Below are 19752 nucleotides of genomic sequence, written 5' to 3'. Positions count from 1 at the left end.
GAGTAATGCAATCGAGAAAATAATATTATTCTGACAACCAAAGTTGGGTATTAGTGTTTTTATACATAATTATACCTAATAATATTATTGAATATATTTAATTTGGCATAAAATAAACATAATATAATTTTTTTTTTACACTGATGTTAATCGTCACATACTACACTAAGATATCTTGTAAGTGTAAGTAGTACACTTGATAATATAAACCGCTAATAATTAACTGTGAAGGAGCACACCTTCGTAAGTGAATAGGTGACAAAATTACTTTTATTCCGGTTACACGAATAAAAAATTAGAGGTTAGAATAATCTGTCAAAAGTAAAATAAGTATTGACGTTTCTTTATTTATTCATTTCATTAAAGTATAGATAAATTATATTAGATTTCCTATGAAAACTATCTTTATATTTTTATATCATGTTAAATATTATTACGATTAATTATACAATCGTGCATATTAAAATTAATTAAAATGAATCGTTATTAAATTATTGTATTATAACTCTCTTAAATAGTAAGTGAATAATATTTTTTTTAAATAAATTAAATCGCCAAATAAGAAAATAATTAAAGAAATACTTATTTTTATTGTAAATATATCTTTTAAACCATAACATATACTAACAACATTAAAACAGTGATCAAATTAATAATAAATGTTACGCTACGCTTACATTAATTACAAATAAAACAATATATACATATTATGTGATTTTATATGTACAAATATTAAACAAACATATATATTTTTTTAAATTTCACATTTAGAAAAAGCCTAAGGTTTCACAACGTTAGGTCTTCGAAAAATATGATTTAGCTTATATTATTTATACATATAGATAGAGTATACAAAATAACTAAGATTGCCGATTCTTCTCAGTGCAATCTGTATTCTGAACCGGCGGTAGCTTCACTTAATAAAACTATATTCATTGACACTACATTTTAAATGACATACCTATTTAAATGACAGCTAAAAAGTGTTTGTAAAAGTTAACTTAAATAATATTTTGATTTAAATTGAACGAACCAACTTGATTATCTTAAAATAAAGATCATATTACTAGCGTGCTTGTAGTTGGTAACTGTTGGAAAAATTTGGTCGTCGTTCTCAATTTTCACGTCTATCTAGACGTATAAATAATTTAAGCATTTTAGAATGTTGAAAAGTTTGAGAATCCAATTCGTGACTGGTTCGTAGTTTTTTTTTACAGAAGCTTTCCTCGTATGGTGCTTAAGACAGCACAGGGATCAGGATCGGCTGTTTGTTTAATATATTTATATTAAACAAATAACAAATAATTTTAAATATATTTATATTAAACAAATAGACCATCTATCTAGCGTGGAACACATACGTCCTAATAGTTACCAACCAGGTCTGAATAAATCCTCAGACTTTCACATTTTTAAATATATGTACATATATTTAAGTACATAATGATAAGCTATCACAGGTAAATAAAGGTACATAATATGGTCTAGTCCAACCACAAGTGGGGTAAACAATTAAAAAACATTTATAACATTAAAAACTACAGCATTATGTTAACTTAAAACATTTTTTTTAAATAATAAGTGTTGTTACACGGCTGTGTACAACAATATTAGTCGTTATCAACTGACAGATGTCAGAAATGAATAACCAATGTCAACTGTCAAGTCATATTTGACACTAAAGCCAATGGAACGTAGCTGTCCAGCCAGACTTTTTATTGTTTGTAAACTGAATAAAAAAATGGCCTGAAACTAAGGTTACAGATTAAAAAAATACAAATGTCATCTGTCATGTCAACCAACATGGCGGATATCATCTGTCAAATCGACCAATATAGTTGTATTTACCGCCTTTTTTTTAAACAAAACGATAACATTATAAAAATATTTTAACAATAATTTATAATAATTAATTAAATGGTTTATTTTATTCACGTTACAAATAAAATTAACCAATCATCTAAAACAATAGTATGTTTGTTTAGTTATTTTATCGAATAAATTCATCATATTTATGTATTTAGTTTATTTCTAGAAACCAAATCGACAATCGCTATATGAGTTACTCCAGCCTCATGTCATATTTCAAAATTAAAGTGGATACTATCAAAGGCATTCTCACTAAATACAGAGGTTTTAATTTACCTCCAAATATTGCAAAACGACAACTTAAGGCAACACATTTTACATGTAGAATCTCATAATAAATAGGCGTGGTTTGACCACACTCTCGGAGGGGATATTAGACATTTTTAACTTTGCCGTTTCGTTAAGTCAAATCGTTAATTAATATTATTCGATACAAGATTTTGTAGATGATAAAGAAAGCTTGGAATTAATACTTGTTCCAGGCAGGATACCTTACATACATATATAATTGTATTAACTAACATGACTGTATTTTTTTAAATGTTGAAATAGAGTTACTACTGAGTTTCTTGCCGATTCTTCTCGGTAGAATCTACTTTCCGAACCGGTGGTAGCTTCACTTAATTGTTAAATGATGATTCAAAAGTGCTTGTAAAAGCCCACGTGATCATATTTTATTTTGATTTTGATTTTAAAAGAAAGTGTATACAAAAAAAATTAATGTGCCATTAAGGGCAAGACTGACGGGCATTGGTGAAATGAAGACAGTAGAATGCCTATTACACTGTAGACGTCTTCTGTCACGTAGAGGCAAGGAAACATAAAGCTTGGAAGGAATTAATAAAAATCCAATAAGGCAAAATTGACAAGCCTCTAGACAGAGATAAAGCATTTGTTGCAACATCGCTCTCTTCTACCTCAAATATGGAGAAAACTATTATCAACTATCAGACAGCGAATTGTAAATATCCGAAATATGGTCTTAACTATATTGAAAACATAACGAAAGCACTATGGCGTTTCATAGACATGGAAGTCCAACTAAGGCTTTTTATGGACGGTAAAGTTTTTGACGACTATAGGGCACAGAATCGTGATGCCGCTATAGATGAAAATTACCACGTATGTAAACAGCCTAATACACAATTTCCTTACTGGCAGAGATGAAATTCTCCGCAGATGCCTATTCGTAATAGGACAAGTTGACGTCTTGAGCTGACGGAATATCTTGGAGGCACCCCTAGCCCACCCCTTCTTCTTCCAAGGGTGGCGCTGTTAATGCTTGAAGTGTCAATTCTTCAAATTCACTTCGAATTCGAATTGACAGTTAGATAAGGTATGCTGAATATATATTTTTTTTTGGTATAACTTACTACTTTTGTATACTGTACGAAGTATACATTAATTCGAGCGAACTTTGGTAAATACAAGTGTTTTAATGGTTAATTTTAGCAATGATATCTCATAAATAACTTCATAATCTGTTAGGTTGTGATGATTTAGCAAACATTAAAACATACAAAGAATGACAATGTTAACTGTTTGTTTGACTCGTACAAATATTTATAGCATAAATGCAAGAGCTGTCTGCATTTTCCTTAAACAATAACACCAAAAATGCTGAACAAATTCGTACGAAACTTTGTCTGTAGATAGAGTTTATCCTACATAAGGACATATGGCAATTAATTAATTTATATTTAACTAACAAAATAAGGTACAGCGCTTTAAATTTACTTCTTATGGAGTTACACAATAATAAACAGTTAAATTACTTGTTAGTTCCAGTAGGTTAGAACTTTCAATGCCAGGAAAAAACGCAATGGCAGAGGAGCAAGTAACCGGAAGCGACGATGAGGTGGCCAATCATGACCGGGAAACCGATTTTGAAGAACTGCATGAAGGTGAACCGGTAGCCGTGCTGTTCGGCGACTCCCGCGCAGACAACGTTCGCACTCGCGCCGATTAGTGTACCGTTACCTGAAAAAGGAAAATTGAAAATAGTCTTGTTGTTTTTTTTTATGAAATAAGAAGTAAAAAAAGTGGTTACTATTGCCAAATATTATTGGTGTTGGAATTTATTGATCATTCATTCCAAAACCAATGTCATCAACCGTGGGAAGAACGATGTTATGTGTATGGTGCCTGTAGTTACAATGCCTCACTCACCCTTCAAACAATACAATACTGTGTAGGATAATATTTGAGTGGGTGATGCCGACTCAAACGACACAACAAAAGCCCTATCATCGAGTTGTAAATTCTATGTAGCCATGTCTTTATTAATGTTGCGAACATTTAAATTTTAACAACCTTAACATTATTATATAATCGTGTTATATAAATTTGTCACAATTTTTTTTATGGTATAGGTTGGCGGACGAGCATAAAGACCACCTGATGGTAAGTGGTCACCATCACCCATAGACAATGATGGTGTAAGAAATATTAACTATTCCTTACATCGTCAATGCGCCATCAACCTTGGGAATTAAGATGTTATGTCCCTTGTGCTTATAGTTACACTGGCTCACTCACCGTTCAAACCGGAACACAACAATATTGAGTACTGTTATTTGTTAGAATAACTGATGAGTGGGTGGTACCTACCTATCTATGATAATATCCTTGCATCTTTATCAACTATATTGATAAACGTAACACTAAAAAATAACAAAGGTCCCAAGTGACACCTTGTGGAAGTCCTTACCTCCAAGACAGGCCCCAAACGATAGAGACCAAATGAGTGGCGTGATGGGCAAGTTCAACGTTGGGTTGGATCCCAGCGCGATGACCACGCGGACCATCATAGTCGTCAGTGGTATGTTGTCTACGAACGCTGAGGTAATGCCTGATACCTGAAATTAATATTTTCTTTATATATAGTGCTATTCTTGGATGGACAATTAGAGACAAAGAAACAAACGTACAACAAACAAATGAGTTATATTTTGCTAAACGTATTAAGAGCCGAGATGGCCCAGTGGTTAGAACGCGTGCATCTTAACCGAATATTGCGGGTTCAAATCCAGGCAAGCACCGCTGAATTTTCATGTGCTTCGATGTTTATAATTCATCTCATGCTCGACGGTGAAGGAAAACACCGTGAGCAAACCTGCATGTGTCTTATTTCAAAAAAATTCTGCCCTATGTGTATTCCACCAACTCGCATTGAAACAACGTGTTGGAATATGTTCCAAACCTTCTCCTCAAAAGGGAAGGAGGTCTTAGCCCATCTGTGGGAAATTTACAGAAGTTTTTTGTTGTTGTTACGTTACGAGTTTCTCCACATAATCTGGGACTCCTTGATGCCTAAGACTCTTAACAAATGTCCTAATACGCCGGAATATCAATAAAAAAACCAGTGGTACCGTGTCCGCTTTTGCATGACGAGAAGGTATGGGACCTTGAATTAAGTTTACAGTTTGAAAATGGGGTAAGTACTACTTAATTTGCCTACATGTAACATATATCTACAGGCTGTTATTTAAGTTTTTTGAACTAACATTGAAGTTAGACACATACAGGTTTCCTGACGATGTGTTCCTGCTCCGCTGAGCAAGATATGAATTTATAAACACAAATGAAGCACATGAATATTCAGTGGCGCCTGTGTTTGAACCCGCGATCATTGGTTAAGATGCACGCATACTAACCACGGGGCAATCTCGACTCATAAAAAAAATGACTTTACTTAAGTCCTAAGTTCGGTGGTATATTAGCGAAGTGAGGGATGGTTTATATTTCTCACAGAGTCAGTGTCTCTAAGCGGTGTTCACATCATCAGATGATCATCAGAAAATCGACTGGAATCCGGCCAATTGAAGTTTTCAATTGGCCGGATTCCACTCTTGGATTTTTATTAGCTTGTGTTATTCGGATAGTTGGTGTTTGGCAGAAAAATGTAACCGCTAAGGGAATACCAAATCATAATCAAATTAGGTTTAGTGATCGTGAGTCAGAATCAGTCAGAGTGACAGACAGTTACTTTCGTATCTCTAATATTAGTTATACCTAAAAGGCTTCGTTCAACTAATATTAAACAGCGTACAATAATACTTACATTGTGCTATCGACAAATAAACTTACCCACAGAAGCAGAAGAATCGCCACAGCAAGTCTACCGTTTTCGTCGACTTGTAAGATGAGAGATTCGGTCAGACCTCCGATGAATGTGATGAGACCCAGTTTCGATAGAGCCTAAAATCGAGAGAATGAAAAAAAAAATTAGAAGTAGACTAGTTTTTTTCCCCACGAGGAAGGGGAGGGGGGGATTGTGAGACTTGTCGGTGCTTAAGACGAACAAAACACCAGAATACACACTAAAAAATCAGCGGTACCCTTTCCGTCGTTTCAGGAGACTGTGATAAAAAAAAAGATACTACGAATACATCGTCAGTTGCTGATGTTCGACAACCTAGACACTTCTATTACACTTCTTTACTATTACAAAATACTCTATCGCAGAGCCGGATTTAAAGGTCTGGAAGCCCCCAGGCCACAAAGCACTTTTTTATTTCAATCAGTAAGCTATGATTTATTCACTTGTATCGGTAACTTTTAAAATATTAAATAATAACATTATTATAATTTGACTATATCTCGGTATTTGTTACCTTGCTGAAAACTGTGGCCCCCACTTATATGGAGGCCCCAGGGCAGTTGCCCCGGTTGCCCTCCCCTAAATACGGCCCTGCTCTATCGTAATATAGTAGTACTTAGGTCTATAAATGGAAGTCAATTTTCTTGGACAAGATTACGATAAGCCAGTTATCAGATAGAGGCAGCAAAACCGCAGGGTATGTCGATTCCACCGCGAAGAACCGTCAAGGATCTCAATAGTTAACCTTTTCCAATATTTGAAATATTAAATTATGTTAGTTAAATGCAATTATATATAAAAATATCCTGCTTAAGTGTAAGGCAACACGCAAAAGCTTCCCACTATTGTATCCAATATACAATCTTGTGAAAAAAAATATTTGTAAATAAGGCAACGATACGAATTTTGGAATCTGTGAAGTTAAAAATATCTGTAGAATACATTATAGAAGTGAATAACTTGTTCCGAGAAGGATTTATTGATTATGTGAAGAAAATCGGCGCTTATCTCAGATTGATTTCAAAACAAATACGATTGAAGGCTCTGACTTACTTATAAATATATTCACTTACCTCCATGAGTACAAACAGCGACGCGAAGAACAGCAGCGTGGACCACTCCACGCGGTGCAGGATCGGCTCCAAGTCCTCGCGGTCGGCGAGCGTCAGCAGCAGAATCGCGCCCAGGAGAGCTGTCCAGCCGAGAGACATTCGATCTGGTGGAAAAAAAATCAATCCATAATTTCCAGAAGATTCTAAATAACAGTGATTGGCTTGATTTGGGTTTTGACAGGTTTAAAAGGATCTATTGTAACAAAATTTACGCCTAGGTATTTTCTAAAAAAGTGCAATTCTGTCAAACTCCCAAACATCTATATAAGCTCGAGCGTTCAATAAGGAAAACTAATAAGATATAGAGCTCAGTTAAAACTATACTCATTAATAAAGACTTCGAACTCAAACACAGGCAAGCACCACTGATTTCTTATGTGCTTAATTTGTGTTTATAACTCATCTTGTGCTCGGCATTGAACTAAAACATCGCGAAGCAACCATGCAGGTTCTAAATTCAACCAAATTCTGCCAGTGGAATATGCTCCAAACCTCAGTGAGAAGTGAGAAATTTACTGGCTGTTACTGTGGGTACAGGGTTCCTTAGTAGAGGCACTCCTAGCTATATAACTAATGCCTATTGGATAGTCTCTACTGTCAAGTGCCATGTGCTGATCGATGACGTCATGGCACTCTGACGTCATACTCACTCAATTCCGGTATCGAGTGCAGGAAGAACACGACGACGACGAAACTAATGGCGAATGTTGATTTCAGAAGCAACATCTTGTCGCGGATTTTGTACTGAAATGATAAAATTATTTAACATTTGAAACATTTGAAACCTAAAGGCGCGTATTAGACCGGGAAATGATAATAACAAAATATTTGATCATTTGTACCAGTATGGCGGTTCTTCAGGGGTCTAATTACGTAAAGGCAAAATTGAAAATGATGGTCATAGCGCTCGCACCGGCGGCCCAATCGCGTGGGCTTTAATCGAACGCGTCGGAAAAATAACGAGTGTCGAACGATTTCAAATATCGATATTTCAGGTACAAATCGTTTGGCCAAAAAAAAATTACTCCTTTGCAGTGGTATGGTGGTCATTGGGAACTCTCGGAAAAGCAAGCAAGGTGATTTTCGTGAATGTCTACTCGACGATAATTAGCTATCCAAAAATTAGCCTGGTACAAATGGTTGAATTGTTTTATAAAAATTAACGTATTCGCGTCGATATGGCGGGTTGTAAGCCACACCCGAGAAGTATGGCATTACGCTGTCGCCTACATCTTTTTTTTCGACTATCTGAAAATACAAGCATTTTTGTGGAACAAATCGTTCGACACTCGTTATTTTATAAAAAAAAGTCGAGATGGCCCAGCGGTTTAAACTCGTGCATCTTAATCGATGATTGCGGGTTCAAACCCAGGCAAGCATCGCTGATTCATGTGCTTAATTTGTCTTTATAATTTCATAGAAATTCTGCCACATCTGCATTCCACCAACCCGCATTGGAACAGCGTGGTGGAATATGTTCCAAACCTTCTCCTCAAAGGGAGAGGAGGCCTTTAGCCCAGCAGTTGGAATTTACAGGTTGTTGTTGTTGTTGTTGTTCGATTAATCGTTACGACCATCATTTTCCTTTTTGCCTTTACGTAATTAGACTCCTGAAGAACCGCCATACTGGTACCAATGACCAAATATTTTGTCATTATCATCTCCCGGTCTATATAGATTAATAATTCATATCTGGTGGTGGTGAAGGCATATTTTTCTAAAACACTATGCATTCTAGGAGTTTATAGATTAAGAACCAAATCTTTAATTCCGATCCGATAATATTCTTTCCTTTTTTAATGATATAGATGATGTGATATGTGGTCACAACCCCACTTAGACAATGGCGCTGTAAGAAATATTAACTATTCCTTACATCACCAATGCGCCACCAACCTTGGGAACTAAGATGTAATGTCCCTTGTGCATGAAGCTACACAGACTTACTCACTCTTCTGTTTGGTGGTAGAAAGTATATACGGAAACCATAAAAATAGTGCTACCAATCAAATTTTAAGCAAATAGTTGATATCCAAATCCAGAATTAAAGATATATTTCACTTTTATACCTCTACGCTTCCTTGGGAAATAGAAACGGACAGACGAAGGAAGTAATCTTCTAAGGAATTACTTTATCTTGAAAGGTACGGCACCCAAGAGCATCTGCACATTTATTAATAAAGATTTTTTAATAGACTTACTTTCTCTTTCAATTGTCCGAGGGTATTTTGAAAGGTCTCCTTCGGGCAAACTCTTTTCGAACTCTCCTTGACCATCGTATCCAGCTGGACCGTCAGCTTCTTCATCTTCCTCTCCAGCCTTTCTCTAACCACCTGCTGGTCTTTGCTCAAGTGTGGGAGCGACTCTATCGCTCGACGCCATATCGATATTTGATGGCGAAGGTCTGAAATTAGTTAAGGAATACCGTGTCCATATTGATCTTTTGGGCTAAACTTTTACTTTGTGTATAAAGTGGTCAATACCGCTCAAAGATAACGGTGCTGTAAGAAATATTAACCATTCCTTACATCGGCAATGCGCCACCAAATTTGATCGTAAGATGTTGTGGCCCTTGTGTAGTTACACTGGCTCACTCAATCTTCAAACACAACAATACTAGTTACTACTGTTTGACAGCAGAATATCTGATGAGTAGGTGGAACCCAAGGGGTTTACTCAAAGCCTTCTCACAACTTATACCATTATTAATTACAGATAATAAAACAGATAATATAAATAACGAATAGAAAACTATGATGTATTATAGTTACCTTGTATTTCTCTTGGTACATTCAGACGCAGCTTATTCGTATCCCTGTATATATATCTGAGTTGGAAGTATGTCTGTACGCACACCAGAAGTATACCTAACGTCATGTGCATTGTAAAATTCGTGAAATTTATACCCTGTAAAGAAACATACATACATTAGAATAGAATTAAATTGAAATTGTTAATCTCTGTAGTAAAATTAAAACCATCCCCCAAAGGAAGGGCTTTTTGGAAACCCTTAACCAAAACCTTAATTTAACCTTCTCCTCAAGGGGAGAGGAGGTCTTAGCCCAGCAGTGGGACATTTATAGGATGTTGTTGCTATTGTAACCATAGACAAAAATAACATACCGCTAGGACAACAGCCTTATTCGAAGCAATGATGACGTTCGGGGGATCTCCCACAGGGGTAGCTGTACCCCCTATGTTACTGAAGAGTACCATCGACATTAATATTGGCACGGGATCCATGTCCATCACTTCGCATAACCTGAAAAAGGGAGCATATTATATATTTTATTGTGTGAAATTATATTTGGGATTCGCCGATGCCCAAGACGCCGAGTGCGCCCCGGTACACTGGAATTGGAATACACACGAAAAAACCAGCGGTACTCTAGCCGTCTTTTCAAGGGGCGTCACAGGATCGCTTTTACATTTTACTTGGTTATAGAGCTTTATGTAAGTACGTCTGAATAGGTACCACTCACTCATGATATATTCAACCGCCAAACACAGTACTTGGTTGTGTTCCGGTTCGAAGGGTGAGTGAGCTAGAATAACTACAGGCATAAGGGACATAACATCTTAGTTCCCAAGGTTGGAGGCGCATTGGCAATGAAAGGAATGGTTAATGTTTCTTACAGCGTCATTGTCTATGGGCAATGGTGACCACTTAATATCAGGTAGTCCATATGCTCGTCCGCCAACTAATAGTATAAAAAACCTTCAAGAAAGAATATTCTACCTTATGGTCACTGGTGTCATCAACAAAACCGTTGTGACGTTGTCCAAAAATGTCGATAGCAGCGCCGTGATAGCACACAGCAGGGTTATCAATGGCCAAAGTTTTCCTTTGGTCACCTGGAAATATACAAAATCAAAATATTCTTCATTCAAGTGAAGATAACACGTTAGGAAAGTAGATTCTATTGATAAGAACTGGTAAGAAACTTAGTGATTTCGATTTCTATCATTTTAATTAGATAGAATGTCAGTAAAGTATAATTAAACTTATACATATTGTTGGAATAAACAAGCAACATCTGCGTCAAGTCACATAACATCCCTTTAAAAAAAAAATCGGCGGGAGATTCGTGGCTGACACATTGAGATCGCAAATATAATTATTACGGTGTAATGTGATTATTGATGGTTATTTGTGTTGTAGACTACATGTTTTTCTTTTGTGGTAGATTGATTGTTATTTAAAATTAAAGTTAATTATTTAAGAGGTTAAACTACTTCTGGTTCTAAAAATATATATATCTTGTCTAGACATCAATAAATATTTAATAATGGTGACTACTTACCATAACATAAAATCCACTTTTTCAAATATATCTATTTTGAATTGATCACTAAACTTACCTCAAACGTGAATACGGCAAGGAAATCGAACATCCCAGTCTCAGCCATAATGGAAACCAGGATCATCATGCTGAACAGCAGCAGCAGAGTTTCCATGTCCATCCAGGATACCAGTTCGGGGAGCGAGGGTCTCTCGCCGATAAGAGAGAGGACGGCCAGCGATGCCGTTGATATGAGGACCGCTGCCATTGTCCGATTGATGATCTGAAATAGAATTATCCTTAGTTAATATTATATAATGAGAAGTTTTTTGTGAACTGGCTAACCACAACAACAGTCTGTAAATTTCCCACTGCTGGGCTAACACCTCCACTCCCTTTGAGGAGAAGGTTTGTAACAAATTCCAACACGCTGTTCCAATGCGGATTGGAATACACATGTGGCAGAATATCTATGAGATTAAACATATGCAGGGTTCCTCACGATATTTTCCTTCACCATCGAGCACGAGATAAATTATAAACACAAATTAACTACATGAATATCCGTTGGTCTGGGTCTGAACCCGCAATCATCGGTTAAGATCGATGCACGCGTTCTAAACTTGGGCCATGTCGGCTCTTAACTAAAAATAAATGGCTAAATAGTTAGCTAATCCAGGGTAACTATAGGTCCTCATAACTCAGACTAGGCACAGGCTTCTATTCATTTTTTTCCATACAACTAAGCAGCGCAGACAAAAGTCGGTGTTTTGGAAAAGTATGAGGTTTGCATGAAAATGTCGGAGCTATCGGGGTTCATCCCTTCTGTACTAATATTATAAATGTGAAAGTAACTCTATCCGTCTGTAGGTTTCGATGTTTACACATTGATTATAATAATATATTTTTATATCATTTTTTAAAAGTTGAATAAGAGTAACCACTGTTTATGTAATTTTTATTGCCGATTTTTCTGGGTAGAAACTGCTTTCCGAATTACCGGTAGCTTCACTTAATATAGTTTTTTTTTTTTTTTTATGGCATAGGTGGCAAACGAGCAGGAGGCTCACCTGATGGAAAGTGACTACCACCGCCCATGGACACCTGAAACACCAGGGGACTTGCAGGTGCGTTGCCGGCCTTTCAAAAAGGAGTACGCTCTTTTCTTAAAGGTTCCCATGTCGTATCGGTTCGGAAAAACCGCCGGCGAAAGCTGGTTCCACAAAGTGGTTGTGCGAGGCAGAAAATGTCTGAGAAATCGCGCTGTTGTGGATTTTCGGACATCAAGGTGGTGCGGGTGAAACTTAGAATTTTGGCGAGATGTCCGAAGGTGAAATTGAGCAGCCGGGATTAATCCGAACAATTCCTCGGAACATTCCCCGTGAAAAATTCGGTAGAAAATGCAGAGTGATCCGACATCTCTACGCAAAGCCAAAGGATCAAGGAGATCGGAAAGAGCTTGATCGTCGATAACTCGAGCCGCTCTACGTTGGATGCGGTCAAATGGAAGGAGCTGGTACTGGGGAGCACCCGCCCAGAGGTGAGAGCAGTACTCCATGTGAGGCCGAATTTGCGCCTTGTAAAGTTTAAGGCGATGGGCCGACGTGAAATACTGTCTCGCCTTGCTGAGCACGCCCAGCTTTTTTGAAGCCAATTTGGCTTTGCCTTCCAATTGACCGCGGAACTGAACGAGGCTCGAAATATCAACGCCAAGTATTCCGATACTACCTGTAGCGGCTATCAGAATGTTCTCAAATCGTGGAGATACGACAAATGGTGTTTTTTTAGCGGTTAACGCGCAAACTTGCGTCTTTTTGGGGTTGAAATGGACTAGATTTAGCCGGCCCCAATTCGAGACTTCGTTTAATGAAGACTCGATTTCAGACACAAGTTTGTTCCGGTTCTCTTCGACGTTTTCCCGAGAAATATTAGCGCGGCCGGTGTATAAGGTGTCAACGGTACTGTCGTCTGCATAGCAATGAATGTTCCCGATTTGCAACAAATCATTGATATGCAGAAGAAACAGAGTGGGTGATAGAACGCAGCCTTGTGGAACACCAGCATTGACGAATTTTAAGTCAGAGTATGCACCGTCGACAACGACTTTGATGCTCCGATCTGCCAAAAAGCTGGTAATCCAATTGCATAATTTCCCGGGAAGCCCATAGGAAGGAAGCTTCGAAAGAAGCGCTTTGTGCCATACACGATCGAAGGCCTTCGCTATGTCCAAGCTGGCTGCTAATGCCTCCCCCTTGCTCTCAACTGCTTCAGCCCACCTGTGAGTAAGGTAAACTAGAAGATCACCGGCTGACCGACCCCGACGGAAACCGTACTGGCGGTCGCTAATCAGCTGGTTCTCCTCTAGATACCGCAGGAGCTGGCAGTTAATAAGGGACTCCATTATCTTGGAGAGCAAGAAGGTGATGGCTATAGGCCTATAATTGGACGGGTCTGAGCGGTTGCCTTTTTTAGGGATCGGATGCACCAAAGCTGTCTTCCAGGAATTCGGGACGACGCCTAATGTGTAGGATTGCCGGAAAAGACGCGTTAAGACCGGTGCCAACTCGGGAGCACATGTCCGTAGCACGATTGGAGGGATACCATCGGGTCCGCTCGACTTATGAATGTCCAAGGAAAGAAGTGCTTTACGAACTGCACTTTTCCGGAATTTAACCTCCGGCATCGTGGTATCACATCGCGGAATTGTTGGTGGAGATTTTCCTTGGTCATCCAGAGTCGAGTTCGACGCGAAGAGAGAGCCTAAAAGATCAGCTTTCTCTTTCGCGGTATGGGCCAATGACTCACCGTCTCTGTGCAGAGATGGAAAAGATGGCTGACAGAAATTCCCTAAGACAGCCTTAGCGAGAGACCAGAACGCTCGTGTTCCTGAAGGGAGACACACCAGTCTCTCGCCAATTCTGCCAATGTACTCCGTCTTCGCCCTAGCAATCACGTTTTTGAGGGACCTAGAGGCAGAGTTGTATTCCTTTTTAAATGCGCTGGTATTTACATCACGAGACGCAGATGCATTAGCCCAGGTTTGATAGCGTTCCCACTTTCGGCGTGATGCCGTTTTGCAGAAGCGACCAAACCAAGGCTGGGACTTGCCACCGATGGGTACTGCAGAGTAAGGAATGAATAGTTCCATACCCTGAAGCACCACATCGGCAACAGAGTCAGCAGCAGCGTTCGGATCATCCGGCGAGAAACAAATCTGCCCCCATGGGTAAGATGCAAAAAAAGACCGCATCCCATCCCAATCTGCTGACTTGTAGTGCCATACTCGGCAGCACCCAACAAAGCGAGGCCGTGAGTACCGCAACCGGCACTATACTCCGGACGAGACAGTGGTCAGACGAGCCCAGAGGGGGATCGACGATAACGTGATAGCCATCCGGATGTGAAGTCAGCAGAAGGTCCAACAGGGAAGGTGTATGATCCTCCACATCCGGTATTCGCGTTGGCAAGTTGACCAGTTGTGTCAGATCATATGCTAGAGCGAAGTCCAGAACAGACCTACCCGCATGATCGGTGGTGCGTGAGCCGAGCCATTCTGCGTGGTGAGCATTAAAGTCACCCAGAATAATGATCTCTGCGGATGGAATCTGCTGAAGCACGGAATCTGTAGCCATTTGGACGTGCTCAACCAGTCGGTCGGTTTCGGCATTACCGCTATGGGACCTATAAAGGCACGCATAGATTCGCGGATGGTCATCGCAGTCTACACGCAGCCAGATAATCGATAGGTCCTGTCCTTCAAGGCTGCCGAGGCGTCGAGAACAGATATCATCTCTGACGTAAACGCATACCCCAGCTCGTGGTATAAAGGAATGTTCCAATTTGTACCCAGGGTACGAGAGAAAGAAAGAAAGAGAAAGAAAGAATTTTTTTTATTTGTAAGCATCGTGTTGATACATAAGTGACATAAACAATACAACAAAAAAAAAACAAAAACTTAAAATAACAATACAATTAAATAATATCTAATAAAGATTTTAAAAAGAGGCATAAATAAATAAAAACAAAATGCTGCCTACATAGCAGTACGATGCCACAAAAAGGGAAATCACTCAGCATTTGCTGTCGGCCTAGGAATTTCACACACAAAAAAAAAAAAAAAAATAACGATTTAAATTATATAGCTTTTTTTTTTTCTATAAGTACTTAAATTAAAATACGATTCGTACTATGTGTGAAATTCGCAAAGACGGCAGCACTGATTTTCAGTGATCACCTTATTTCCGTACGTCAAGTGAACGACATTGACAATAGTCCACTATTATGTCGTGTTAAAATCAAATAAAAAATAAAAGTAAAAACATAACAGAAATCAAAACAAGTCTACGATAGTATGATGCGTTCAGCCCTCAGGTACCTCGCGGCGGCAGTGGAGGTTGGACGTGTAGCACAATGGATTAAAATTTAAAACTAAATTATATTACGCTGAGATCACAAAGATATTCGATCACCTACGAATTATTTAAGGAGAAAGAAAAAAAATAATTAATAATAATAAGTAAGTAATATATACTAATTTCTGTTTTTCTTTTCTTTTTTTTAAATGTGTTTTAATATAATCTAAATCACAATAATATTACTTTTGATTCTTTGCATTTATTGGAGGTATAAATTAATATAGCGAACATATTATTACAGAAGGTCGCAAGCAGGTCGAGACGTGCCGTTTAACAAATATCATAACAATCAAATAGAGGTTGAAATCTATTCACTAAATAGTCTAACCAAGTCTGATCAATACTCCATCTTGCCAATGGGCCATGCACTGTAAGGTGAGTAGATTTGATTACATATTAAAAAAAAAAAAAAGTTATAAGATTATATTGAATTATCATTTTATAGTTATGACATATACATATATAAAATCTCATCTATACAACTACATACACACACATACCTACATATTATACACACACACACACACACGAACATGTATATAAATTCATACATATGTATACAATTAAATATAAATCATTATATTATATTTAAATTAACAAAGATAAATAAAATCAATTGCTATGTTTGCTTTTGTTTATCAAGAAGAAATTTTCTGTATTTGTTTCTAAAATTATGAATTATATTTAGGTTCCTCAATGGCGGTGGAAGGTTGTTCCAGCACTTGGTGGCGGCGTATCGAAAACTGCCACGGAAGGCGGCCGTTCTATGGAGAGGCATAAGAAGTAAATATGATTTCGATCTGGTTGCGTATGTGTTCGTATCGTGCGCCCAACGAAGCTTGTTATAAAGGTATGGTGGAAGTTTGAACTTGATTACCCCGAATAAGAGCGTCATAAAATGCAGTTGCCTACGGTATTCCATTCTCATAATTCCGGCGTTATTTAAATACTGTGTGACATGCGTACGTGGAGGTATATCGAAGCAATATCTTGCACAAGCATTTTGCACCTTTTGAATTAAATTTTTTGTACGTTGCAATAGTCTTGGGCCCACCACTACATCGGCGTAATTTAATTTGGATAATACTAATGATTCACATAGGCGGATTCTTACATTTACCTTTAAAAACTTTCTTATTTGGTATAAAACTTTTAGACGATAAAAGCAGCTTTTAACTGTATTATGAATATGTTTTTCAAATCTAAGGCATTCGTCCATAAGTACGCCAAGATTACGTGCTTCTGTAACTCTTTCAATTGGTTCATCTTGAATTTTAACCATAGGTATTTCCCTTGATATCAGTTGTATTTGATTCGCCGTGCCCAGTATTACAAATTTAGACTTTTGTGGATTTAGCGCTAAACAATTTGCTTCTGACCAACCTGCTATGTTTCTTAAATCTTCATTTAGCTTAAGTACAGCATTATGAGTTTCATTAGGTGGAAAAGATATATATATTTGTATGTCGTCAGCGTACATATGGTAACGGCAGTTTTTTATGACCTTTGTTACGTCAGCGCAATATATAATAAATAGTAGAGGACCAAGTATCGATCCTTGGGGTACACCTCTAAGAACTTGCCTACATTGCGATGATTTTATGGTGCCATCTTCATGTTTAAGTTCTACGGTTTGCGTTCTACTACCCAGATAACTGGTGAACCATTGTATAGTTTCTGCGCTAAGTCCGTAGTAGTGTAGTTTAGCTAGTAAAAGAGAGACGTTAATCGTATCAAATGCCCTAGAGTAATCCAACAAAACTAGTATAGTGCCATTACCTTTATCTTGCGCGTTTAATATTTCGTCAACCACATCAATCAGTGCAGTTGCAGTACCGCGACGTTTACGGAATCCTGACTGTCTCATGGGTAATATATTATTGGTCTCAAGAAAATCAGATAGCTGATTATATACTATTTTTTCCAATACTTTGGATAAACATGGCAGGATACTTATTGGCCGTAGATCCTTATTTTCTGAGGGATTATTATTTTTAGGGATAGGCTTAATTATCGCTTTCTGCCATATTATAGGAAATATGCTCTGGGTAATAGACATATTAATTATCGTAGTAATCATTTCTTGAATATGAGGCATAATGAGCAACAACATTTTTAGAGATATTCCATCGGCCCCAACAGAGAGAAAAGTCGTATCGGCAGGAGAAGATATCTGGGTCTCGGTTAGAAAGAGCAAGGCCGGCTTCGCCGTTTCCAGATGGTAGTGAACGGCGTTGAGGTTGGAGTTGAGTCCCCTTATGTTGCAGAAGTCCACAGCGAGGGTGGTAGGGGTTTCCTTATGATGCCTGCTCTGCTTGCCCCGAACAGTGGCGAGCGCAAAATTGCCCCCCCCAGAATTCGGAGGGCAGCCTGGGCATCCCTGCTCAGGTGGTGTATGTCCTGAGCATGGATGCCCAGAGAGGGATTCTCCACCGCTGTCGCTGATGGTACCCTCCTGGGGTAATTTAACCAAATTCTGCACAAGTTTTGGGGGGAGGGGGATTGGGCCTCCGGAACTCTCACTTACCGGATGAAACGCGGTAGCATAACTACCACTTTACGCCGATTTTAAGTGAGAGAGTGGTACTTCCCCGGGCGTGCCGGCCCATTCGGCTGTAACCCGAAGGTATACAGCGTGGCACTACCACTTGTGGCACTACCACTTGTAAACCACTTAATATAGTTGTAAAATGACGATTTAAAAGTGAAAACGATTTAAAAATATTATACTTCTATATTAATATTATAAATGTGAAAGTAACTCTGCCTGTCTGTCTGTCGCTCTTTAACGATCAAACCGCTGAACCGAATTTGATGAAATTTGGTGTGAAGCAAACTTCAGCTCCAAGAAACGACATAGGCTACTTTTGCCTAACACATGATAACCTACCCCTATTACGTAAGCGAAGCCACGGGAGAGAACTAGTAAAGGATAAGTAGCTCCATACGCTCCATTATACGTATCAATAAACAGATTTTACCGAGGAAATGATTCTCCAGCGCCAAACTGACTCGAACTACCTGACTTGGAAAATGACCTTGATGTTACTTGCGATAAATTACTCATTTTGATATCTAAACTTAATTAATCATACAAAAATATTGTTGCAAATTGAGTGTTATCTTAATTGGTTTTAATTAATTATATCATGATTACAGATTATACAAAAAATGATTGTTTTGATAGGTATTTCTGTATGGCTATTTCTTATCATATTCAATTGTGTATATAATAAAATAGACAAAAAAAGACCCACTGATGACTGAGTTTCTTTCGCCGGTTCTTCTCAGGTCAGGGTGTTTTCCGACCGGGTGGTACTGTTTAATTTGACTATCAATAAGTAAGTGTAATGTTTCTATAGTTTGAAACATGTCTGGGTACCACTTACCCAATATACGTCAGCCGTTATCAGCAATACCTATAATTGTTGTGTTTCAGTTTGTGAGTAAGCCTTTTCAGTCAAGTACAAAAGGGATAATATATCAGTTCCCAAGATTGATAGGAGATTTGAGATGGTGACCGTGATTGGAGGATGAGCATATGGGCCACCTGATAGTAAGTAGTCACCAGAACACATAGACAATGACGCTGTAAGAAATATTAACTATTCCTTACATCGTCAATGTGCCACCAACCTTGGGAACTCGCAAACACACTGGCTCACTCACCCTTCAAACCGGAACATAACAATACTGAGTACTGTTATTTGGCGGTAGAATATCTGATGAGTGGGTGGCACCTATCCAGACGGGCTTGCTCAAAGCCCTACCACCAAGCAAAACTTATTATAAACAATCAAAAAAGTATACTATACTATATGTTAATATGAGTAATTGTTTATTTGTTAATATGTTTGTAATTATTATCATTAAATTTATACATACAGTGATACAGTGATTTCAGAGGAAGGTTTTTGTTTTTAATGCATGGAAAATTTAGTAAAGAAACACTGATAATTTTAGAAGTTTCT

General features: G+C 38.0%; 1 protein-coding gene across 1 annotated transcript in view; it reads right to left on the bottom strand.

Moving 5' to 3' along the window:
- Positions 1-3355: 3355 nt before the first annotated feature.
- Positions 3356-19752, bottom strand: part of LOC124541819 (P protein-like) — an 81270-nt gene continuing 64873 nt past the window's right edge. The window contains exons 8-17 of the mRNA XM_047119725.1: positions 11446-11649; positions 10823-10938; positions 10207-10345; positions 9855-9990; positions 9285-9487; positions 7734-7827; positions 7045-7187; positions 5959-6069; positions 4580-4727; positions 3356-3849 (exon numbers count right to left, since the gene is read on the bottom strand). Of these exons, the coding sequence (XP_046975681.1) occupies positions 3671-3849; positions 4580-4727; positions 5959-6069; positions 7045-7187; positions 7734-7827; positions 9285-9487; positions 9855-9990; positions 10207-10345; positions 10823-10938; positions 11446-11649 (1473 nt within the window). The 3' untranslated portion in view covers positions 3356-3670. The remainder of the gene's footprint in view (positions 3850-4579; positions 4728-5958; positions 6070-7044; positions 7188-7733; positions 7828-9284; positions 9488-9854; positions 9991-10206; positions 10346-10822; positions 10939-11445; positions 11650-19752) is intronic.

This window comes from Vanessa cardui, chromosome 29 (genome assembly GCF_905220365.1).
Source record: "Vanessa cardui chromosome 29, ilVanCard2.1, whole genome shotgun sequence".
NCBI classification, from domain to species: Eukaryota; Metazoa; Arthropoda; class Insecta; order Lepidoptera; family Nymphalidae; genus Vanessa; species Vanessa cardui.
This window is presented reverse-complemented; position numbering and strand designations above follow the sequence as displayed.